The sequence below is a fragment of the Budorcas taxicolor genome, chromosome 9 (genome assembly GCF_023091745.1).
Source record: "Budorcas taxicolor isolate Tak-1 chromosome 9, Takin1.1, whole genome shotgun sequence".
NCBI lineage: Eukaryota > Metazoa > Chordata > Mammalia > Artiodactyla > Bovidae > Budorcas > Budorcas taxicolor.
In genome coordinates, this window is record NC_068918.1 from 54,224,953 (window position 1) to 54,235,356 (window position 10,404).

At 43.1% G+C, this 10,404-nt stretch overlaps 1 protein-coding gene across 1 annotated transcript in view; it reads right to left on the bottom strand.

The window, feature by feature from the left end:
- The window catches only part of ZNF292 (zinc finger protein 292), a 92,127-nt gene extending 84,610 nt beyond the window's left edge, over nt 1–7,517 (bottom strand). The window contains 2 exon segments of the mRNA XM_052645988.1: nt 6,829–7,271; nt 7,274–7,517. Coding sequence (XP_052501948.1) covers nt 6,829–7,271; nt 7,274–7,517 — 687 coding nt within the window.
- Between the last annotated feature and the right edge of the window lie 2,887 nt (nt 7,518–10,404).

A 10,404-nucleotide genomic window follows, 5' to 3' on the forward strand; every position in this document is an offset into this window, starting at 1 on the left:
TTGATAACAGTAATAAAAAAAAAGGCTACTCTTTTAGAGCCACTGTATTTGAGTAGTTACCTGGCATTAACTGATACAGGGTATTTCAAGAAAAAACAAAGGCTATAAGATTCTGAACTTCTAAATACGCCAGGACCACAAACTTGGAAGCACAAGTCTTCAGGAAATGGTAACCATATATCATCTACACTTACAAGATCAGTTAAAATTCCTTGGTTTGGATCTTACACCCTTAAGCTGGTTCTAATCTACCTTTTCTATCCTATTTTTCATCTCAGCCCCTGACGTTTTCTCCAAGATGCCAAAGTTGTTCCAGTTTTCTGAGGTTTATTCTCATCCTTCTAACATTAGTTACCCACATTTAAGCCCCAATGTAAACAGTGCTTTCCTTTCCTGTTCAATTTTTAGCTAATTTAAGTAATTTCAAAATGCTCTAGTTTTTCTTAATTCACACTCTATTTACTTTATCACCAGGTACTTTACTAATAGTATTACTTGCTTAACTATGAATATATGTGCCAGATTTTATAAACTCTATGTTACAAGTCTCCATAGCTCTCTTAGTGCTCCTATATAAGAGGAATTTAAATATTTGTTTAAAATAAATTTTAAAATATATACGTATTTGATTGAATTTTAAAAAATCTTGGCTAAATATAGGTAAGGTGGGAAAGGTAACATTTTTTCTAATGAGGTACACTGTGCAACTCTAAATGCTAAAAGAGAAACAATGAATCAAGAGATTCTCCTGGAAAATACATAGATAAAAGTTACACAGGGTATCTGACAAACACATTAATAATAAGTAACTTTCCATTTTAGAAGCAAGGCTACTCACATATTGGTTGGTTAATTTTATGAACTGAATTTGTGTTGGAGTTGAGAAAAATAAGGTAATTTCTCAACTTTGACAGAATCTCAAGGAAAATAAGTACAGCAGCAGTTTCATAGTTAAGACCATATATTTTCAAAAATCCTTGGTTTTGCAGGTTAGTAATATAAAATATTATGAATGGCAATTGCAGAATACATCTTCCCTTCCCCCATTTTAAGTTAGGACCAAGAAGTGTTAAGAAGGAGACAAGCAAAATTTGGTAAAGCTTTCCTTTGCTAAACCTGGTAAAAGTATATTCTGGAAAGCGGAATTTAATGTCTCTAGCATGCAATCATTCTAATTATGAACACTTAAATTATTTCCCCTGAGCATTACCTAAACTTTTGAAGTTTAAATGACTTATTACTCCCTCAATACCTAAAGTAATTATCACTAATTAACAAGCAAGCCATCTTTTCTTCTGATTTGAAGTGACCTACAAATTAACTTAAGATAGTCTCTAACAGTCAAGTCTGGTTTCTCAAGAAGTTTAAGAATTTTCAAAATTCTTGCCACTACAATTAAAAAGAAGCATAACATGCAGACAAAAGAATCAACTTGTATCAAATAGATGAAAGAGACATATACAAAGATATACTGTAACTGCACAATTTTAACTTAGTAGCTCTCAATGGTTTTAATTTCATTTTTGTTTCTTACACCAATAAGGCACTAAACATAGTTAATAAAGGCATTAAGGTCTAGTCAAATCCCATCTCTTCAATAAAGCCTTCTGATACCCCAGGCTGATGTGCTTACTACCTATTTTGAATTCTACTGAAACTACTGCACATGAAATTGAATTATTCTTTTAAATAATCACCAACAATTAACTGAATAAGACACAGACTAGAATCAACATACACTTTAAAACAGAAAGCCACAGGTTTACACGTGCAGCTACAAAATGCTCTCAGATATCTTTGGTTTTTTTGGGGGGGGGGGGGGCGGGTGAAACAAAGAGGCTCTGTACACTATGCCCTCATTTTTAAATTTTTTCTTAAAAGAGTAAACGGCATTTCTGGAAAGATCTTTAAAATACTATTAAGGGACTGTCTTTGTGGAAGGTGACTGGACACCTAGGGTGGGAAGGAGATCAAGTTTTCAGCGTTTGTCTTTTAAAAAAATCATTTTAACATACCACATTTTCAATTTAAAAAGAGAATAAAAAATAAAGCAGGTATGTTAGTGATACACAGCCTTTTGACTCTTTTCAACTGTCATCTTGAAGTGACATTTAAATCTTTTCTTTTCCAGGGGGCTGGGGTGAGGAGGGAACAATGCTTTGCCACTTGGCATGTGAGATCCTAGCTCACCTGTGAGACCAAGGATTGACTCTCATGCCCCCTGCAGTAGAAGCAGAAATCTAAGCACTGGACCGCCAAGGATGTACCTAAAGTGATATTTAAATCTTCTTATTTGTCTTCGTCTTATTAGTCTCTTGTATCTTCTTATAAGCACAGAATTTCAGTGATATCAAAAGGTCAAATCTCTGTTTTAATCAGGTCAACTAAGTATGCTGAATTTGCCACCCTTTTTAACCTAGTAAAAGTGAATTGTTTGAGTAATTAAGTAATTGCTTGTAATTTCTGCTAAGAAAGTAGAAATGCTCACGTTCAACGTGCACTGAAGCTCAGTGTGCATTTACACAATGGTCAAAAAGCACTGGCCTGGATCTGTTCCAGATTAACTACATCTCTTAATATACCTATGTGCCTAGTTGCTCCATCATATCTGACTCTGCAACCCTGTGGACTGTAGCCTGCCAGGCTCCTCTGTCCATGGGGGACTGTCCAGGCAAGAATACTGGAGTGGGTTGCCATGCCCTCCTTCAGGAGATCGTCCCAATCCAGGGATCAAACCCAGGTCTCCAGCATTGCAAGTGGTTTCTTTATTGTCTGAGCCAGGAGGGAAGCCCAATATACCTATATATTAATGTAAAAAGAACATAACAACCAAAAACATTAATATATTCCTTTTCTTTCTTGCCACTGTTTCTCAGAAGGGCACTGTGGGTCTTTAGGCAAAGCGGTACATTTCAATGGTGTGCAGCTGTCCTGGTGACTTCAGAAAACATAGCATCCATGGCCCATGAGCACTAAATGCCAGTTATCACAACCCCAGTCACTGGAGCAACCAAACAACTGACCCCACGTATTTCCAAATGTCCTTGGAGAGAGAAATGTAGTGGGAAAAAGCACAATGCCTAGTTGAGAAGCACTGCTTATATGAATTATGGTATGAACAAAGGTATGAGATATGTGTGTGTGTGTGTGTGTGTATGATATGCAACTGAATTTCCACAACAGCAATTCCACCTTTTAAAATAATTATTAGGGACTTCCCTGGTGGTCCGCTGGCTAAGATTCCACTCTCCCAATTCAAGAACTAGATCTTGCATGCCACAACTAAGTATCCCACATGTAGCAATGAAGATTGAAGATCTCGTATCACAACTGAACCCGGCACAGCCAAATAAATAAAAATTTTTTAAAAAAATTTTAAAAACGGTAATCAGTTTTGATAATAACCAAAAAAGTCATTATTCATCAAGCAGTCATCCAGTCCAGCATATAATGCTGTCAACAAACACCATGCTCCAACAACTCATTCTTCAACTATTACAAGGGTATAACTTTTTAAATAAACAGTCATTTTAAAATCCTTTCAGAACAATTCTTCTACTGGAATGCTTCTGCTGAAACTTCCAAATAAACAGTGTTCCGTATAAAAGATATAAATCACACTTTGCTGCAATCATTTGTCTGTCTTTCTCCAGAGACTGGAGAATCCTTGTGACCAAGGACCACACTCATGGTTGCCTGGTCCACGGTGCAGGTATTCAATAAGAATGCTGAATGTGTGAGTGAATGCTGGTCTAGTCTAATACAATAGAGAGTCCCAAGTCCCAACTACAATCAGTTTTTATATATAATAATGATACAGATATTTTTATTCTAATTTGGTTTTTTATAAAGTAAGCATTATCCAGATTACAACTAGCTTATATAGATATAAAGAAATCTAAGATTTTTCTTTACAGACACTCCCATGTGCCCATCCTCTACCACCTTCCCCTCCTTTTCCTTTTAAGCTTAAAGCAAATGCTCATGAAAAAGTGAGTGCTTCCAGGAAGCAAACCAATATAAAGAGCAAACAATACTGTTAACAATAAGAAAAATGTAAACATTTTTTCATTTCTATTTTAGAAATGAAAGAGTTCTTCTCAGAACTCAAGAAATCTGTTACTCTCCTATACCTCATTCAAAAAGAAAGAAAAATCTATAACAGAAAAGAGTAAGCAACTTTATTTCTGTTGGTTTCATTTCATTCTCCAGAATTCACCTTTTGTTGAGGTAAAAAAAAATCCGGGATATAAACTAAGTCATATTTTAAAATAAATTCAACAATGAGGATTACACAAGCACTAAGCATCCACACTTACAGAATGTTAACTCTGAAGTACCCTAACTCTGAGAAATATTTATTCATCTCTGCCTTCCTGAAGCATGTGAATATCCCAGTTTTACAAGGAAACCTCAGATAGAAAGAGCTAAATAATAAAGGTAGATGCAATTTCTAGCTCTTAGTATTTCTAGCACTGTTTTTAGACCGCTCTAATAAATTCTGTAATTGTTTGTTAACCATTGCTGGCAATTCCTCTCTGAAATGTTAAGTAACAATGGCTATGATACAATTTTAAAGAAACAATTGTTTCCAGTTACCTCCCATCTGGCAAGACCAAATAGGTAACCAAATATATACACACACATACATATAGAAAACGTTCTATAGCGGATCTGAAACATCAGATACACCCTCATATTCAAATAATGGAGATCACTTTTAAATGCAGTTACATTATTGTGGGATTTTAGTGCTTGCAATACTTCATTATTTTTGAAATTCACCAACCCAGCATTTGTTTTATTACTATTTCAAGTAGCACTGGTCAGTAAAAACAATGTACATGTTCTAAGACTGAACACTTAAAACTGCTACAAGAAATTACTTTCATGTTGACAAAAAAGGAAGACTGCTTCATACAATAAAAATCATTTTAAAGTGACAACTATCTATGTTGCACATCCTCCAGATGAACACAACTTGCATGAGACTTCACTTTCCCAGAAATATTAACTCTGCTTATAATTACAGCTGGTCGAGAGTATTTACAGTAATCAGCCTTAAATCCATCAGTGGAAACTGTTACCTGAAAAATGTCTTTCAGCAAAGATACACTTTTCACGGACTAAAAAGCTAACTTCACTTACAAATGAAAGAGCTCCTTTTATGCATATCTTACTAAAGTTTTGTGGCTTTTTAAAACAAAAAATCTAAGATAAACTTTAATATCTACAAGGCCAATTAGGAATAAGTGGTTACAGTCAGGATAGTGAGATTAGTAAATTTCAACAGCTCTTTAAACCTAGGATTTAAAGGAATGACATAATCTCTGATTATGCCATAGGTATTCACCAGACCTATATTACCTTAAGTGGGTGGCTTTCACCTTGCATTTATTCCCAGAAAGTCACCTTGCGGTCTCACAAATTCGTTTTTAGTTTGCTTGTTTCAAGAAAATGAACCACTATCAAATAATCTGTGACAATAAGGTGCAAACAACAATGAAGAATTTTGAGTATGGGATCAAGTATCCCTGATCTTGTAAAGATTTCAGAACGTGGAGGCTAAAAATTAAGTGAAAATGTGATCGGCTCTGATATGCTAAAACGGCCCACCATTGTTCCACCTTAAGTTCAGTATCTTTCCGAAACAACTTCTCTATAATGTGTTCACAAACTAACTCGAAATGCGACCCGTATAAATTCCTTTGCTTCCTCAAGAAAATAATCTAACCAACATCTTCACCATAGCCAGCAGCAGCACCTTGAAATTTCAAACTTAACTGGAGGGTATGTAATCAAGTCCAAATGTAGACACAAACTCCTCGATTTCTATCAAGCAAACAGTGCTATTAACATTCCAAATCCTGGTTAGAACGCAGTTACTGGAAAGCAGTGTCCTTGTTGCAAAATAAAGGAGGGTAAGGCCTGAAACTGACCTGAGCACGGGTCCACATAACCGTCTCCGTTCCACCGGGAGACTAAACAGAGAAGGCTCCAAGTGATAGGGAGGTGGGTAGACGGGGGAAGGAAGGGCAGAGAGGAAAGCACACTCCTCCAAGGGTGAAAGCAAAAGAGAAGCGGACTCTGGAGAAGCCACCCCATAGGGACATTCGACCCTAGGATACACACACAGCTTCTCTCCGCCGAGGAGAGCAACCTTTACCATGGAAGCGGGGCTCCTAGCAAGTAAAGGCAGGAGGGGACAACCTCCGCCCCCCTACCCTCGAACGTCTCGCCGGCTAGAAGGGGTCGGCGGGGACTGCTCCTCCGAACATCAACAAAGGCCCCTTCAGTCCTAAAGCGAAACTCGAACAACAAAGGCCGGGAGACAGCAAGAACGGGACCGGGGGGCGGGACGGATGAAAGCAAGCTAGCGGAGGCAAAGGAATCAAACCAGTGGGGGCGCAGGCCCGTCGGAGTGGGAAGCAGGGGCGCAGAGGCGCGGGGCGCGGTAATCCCCAGTGCACAATAAGAGGAGGAAGCGAACCTGGCCTCCATTCCCCGCTTACCCTCTCCCACAGCGGGGAGGGCTCCAGACCTCCCCGTCCGCATCTCTTGGTCTCGGGGACCGCGCAGTCCCGAGTTCGGGGAAGGAAAGAGGAGGGGGGATTTTCCATCCTGACCACAACTCCCTTCCCCCAGCCGACAACAACCGCCACAACGGCAGCCACACAAAGGCGCCTTCCTGGTACTCGCCGCTCCCGCCCGGGCGGCGGCGCCGACGATGCCAAGGCAGCGCCGACCACCGCTCGGCCGCCAGGCGCTCGCTCGCCCTCTTCCCCCTCTAGCAGGGGGAAAGGGGGAGGGGACCCCAGGCGCCCTCACCTGGCACAGCTGCTGACAGTACTCCGTAGCCGCCTCCACGGCCGGCACCCGGCTCTCCCGCAGCTGCCGCTCCAGCTCCTGGAGCCGCTCGCCTAGGTGCTGCAGCTCCGCGGCGCAGCCGCCTCCGCCGCGACTCAACCTCTCCTGCTCGGCCTCTTCGTCCGCCATCTTCACACCCCGCTCCGTCGCGTACGCACCTGGGTCACGTGATAACACAATGCCACGTTCGGCGGGGTCACGTGCCGGGCGCGCTCGCACGCCGCCGAGCACGTACAAAGGGCCCGGTGGGGAAGATGGGGGGCGGGTAGAGTGGTGCGAGGGAGCCGGAGGGAGGTGAAGGGAAGGGGAAAGGAGGAGGGCGGGGTTGGGCGGTGCGGAAAACCGCGGTTTACTTACCGCGAGCGGGAAGTGGGCAGCAGCGGACGAAAGGGGCGGGCCGGTAAGGCCTGTTCTCGGTCACGTGGGCGCCGCGACGCGGGGAAAAGCCTAGGGAGGGGCTGCCCTTTCGAGCGTCCGGATCCCGGCGTGGCTTTCCCCAGTCCCCGAAGTCTTCTATGGACACATGCCCCAGTTCCCCAAGAGAACGGGTGAGGGAGCGCTCTGGGTGGGGTGGGGTGAGGGCTGCATTTGCGATTGGCCCGAAGGCAGGCCAGAGGCAGGGGAAGTGGGAGCAGGTAAAACCGACCCATGGACCACAAGCCCGAGAGCCTAAGCGAGGCTGAACTGTCAAAATTGTCCCCAACTTCTCACCGGGATGCGGAGGAGGGATCTCCTCCTATTGCCTGAGGTACCCGATCTCGTCCCACTCTCTTCTGCAGCCCCAAGAACGCCTCTCCCTTGGAAACACAATCTCTAGGGGGTGGAGGCAACAAAGAAAAATAACAATTGGATCACAGCAGAATGAGGTCCAGTCAGTCCTCAGTCTAGAGAACGGAGCAAACCCATGAAAAGCAGAGCTTAAAAGATTTCAGACCGTGAAATTGTGGACGTTGGAACCAGGTGATTTGAAACCACGAAGACATTTCTGGAATAAATGATAGCCAACTAATCTGTTCCACCGCGATTTAAGACTCCTACACACTACAGAAATCACCACCACTGAAAACACGTTGTCTATGAAAGCTCTTGAAAGTAGGTCAAGAAAAAAAAAGCAATAAAGACTTCATTAAAAATCACAACGGAGGTAAAATTGCTAAAATAAAAGAATAAGGTTATCTAGAGTTATAAGTTTAACAGCATTTTTTTCCTGGAGCTGTAAATAGAGATGGTATTCTGAACCATATTTTATTTACAACCTGAAAAGAATGGATACTTGGCACTTGAACAAAACAGTAAAAGCAGTACAAAAATTCAAGTGCGTAAGCCTAAAGTTCAGACTAAAACAAATATTTTTTAGTAGTCTAAAATTAGACAAAAGGCTTCAGAAACAATGATAGTGATGAGGTGTTTAGAGATTTCTAGTATTAGTAGAAAACATTCTAGACAGTATGTTGTCCAGAATGAATGTTTTCTAATGCATCAGTGATGGCAATGTTTAACTGCCATTATATGAGTGGGCACAAAATGAACCCTTTATGAAAACGATTAACAGCTAAATACAGCATGTGTGTGCTGATATTACCTATTAACAACACAGGTTCTTCAAATATTTAGGAACAGAAGAGTCTGTGAAGTACACTCAAAGGCTAAGGAACAAAGATACAAAAGTATCATTGAGAGCTAAAAGGCAACAATTAAGTCAGCTAATAGATTTTAGTATTTGTAGGTCATGTGCCCAAGTGAAGTATTTTAGGTATCTAAACCAGATTTCTCCAATGTATGTTATTGTAGGATGCCAGTGAAAATATAAAAAGAGAAATATGAGATTAGCTATCAGTAAATCCAAAACATCTAAGGTTTCAAAGGCCAGCAAAGGTATATTTTCAAGTATAATGGCTTACACCACACCTAATATATAGAAAGAAAAAAAAGAAAGAGAAGAATGCAAAATATATCCCAAAGAAATAATTGTATCCACTTATTGGCTAAAAAAAAAAGCCAGAGAATGTGGATCAGTTCCACTTCCTGCCCATGATAGTCCTAAAACCAAAAAGATTTGATTAACAAATTGATTCTAAGCATTATCACTGTCTTGCAAATATGCCCCAGCTTGGACTACTAAGTCGTTCACTTTTATTTGGTATCTTTCATCCCCACCGCCCCCTTCCTACATTCCTCCTTTAGAATTTATAGAAAATGTAAGTATTGGAGGGGGTGGTGTAATCATTTAACAATCATTTATTGAGTACTTACTCTCCCTGCCTGGAGGCAGCTTACAGTTTTGAGGAAGAGTGACCTGCAATGGCAGTTCCTCTGACAAGTGTTCCATTGTGAAAATGAATGGAGATTCAATTTGGAACTCCAAAGGTGCTAGCTAGAAATGTCCATCGAATCTCTACAGAAGTGCAAGTTTTTTAATTAAACGAGGACTGGAAATACTATGCTTTGACAAGTTGATCTTCAAGATTGCAGAAATTTCATTATCTATTTTAAAAGGTATCTACAAGTACACGATCTATTATTGCACTTAAGTCTATTTGGTCTTATAACACATCTGTCCGGTCATGGGAATCATTGCACACACACGCACACACACCCCTACTTACTGAGACGTTCCTGGAGGAATTCGGAGGCCTGTTCCATACAGAAAACAAGCATAAGCCCTGGGGCCAAGAGACTCTCCGTCTCTGGGGACCTCAGTGTCTGCGTCGCGGGTACCCCGTACCCATATAGGACACAGCGCGACTGCTATGGACGCGATATAATCATGTGGACCTTCACTCACCAGAGGCTCGATTTCAGAGTAAATTTGGGAGACAGAAAAAGCCCCCCACTCCCCCTCTGCGATCAGCAAAGCTGGGGAGACCGTTAGGGGACAGAGGTCACTGCATCCAGGCCGCGCCTGCCAGCCTGCTTCACGAGTTTCCCAGGCTGCGTGGGCCCCCACCTCGCCAGTGCACATTTTCCCCCCTAAAATTCTTGAAATAGCAGAGCCTGGGAGCCGGAAGGGCGCGGGGCTGTGCCTGCTAACAGAGCCAGAAGGCCGCACCCGGGCTGCGGCGGGCGCGGCGGATGGCTTAGGGCTGAGGCCCCCAGGGCGCAGAACAACCCCTGCACGCAGGGAGAGCCCGCGGGCAGCAGAGGGCGGAGGGCACGCCGCCCTCCCGCCGCCCTTTCTCCCATCCCCGGCTTTCTCCTGGGGCGACCGGGAAGGTGCATGGGGCTGGAGCCGGGCAGAGGTTGCCTCAGATCCGCTCGGCTAGCCGTGTCCTCCGGTCCCCATTCGGGCGGGGCTGGGCTCCCCGGGCGCGGCCGGGAGCTCGCTGCCCGGAGGCCGGCGCTTAGCAGCCGCAGCCCTGACATCTGGCGGCGCGGCTCTTCGACCCAGCCCTGCGGATCGAGGCTGCGGAACCAGTGTGGATCCTGGCTCAGGAGTCGAGGCCGCCCGGAACTTCCAGGCCGAGGGATGCTGGAGCCTCACAAGGGAGCGGCGGGGATGCTAGTGTCTGTCGTGCGGAGGCCCGGACGCGGGCACGG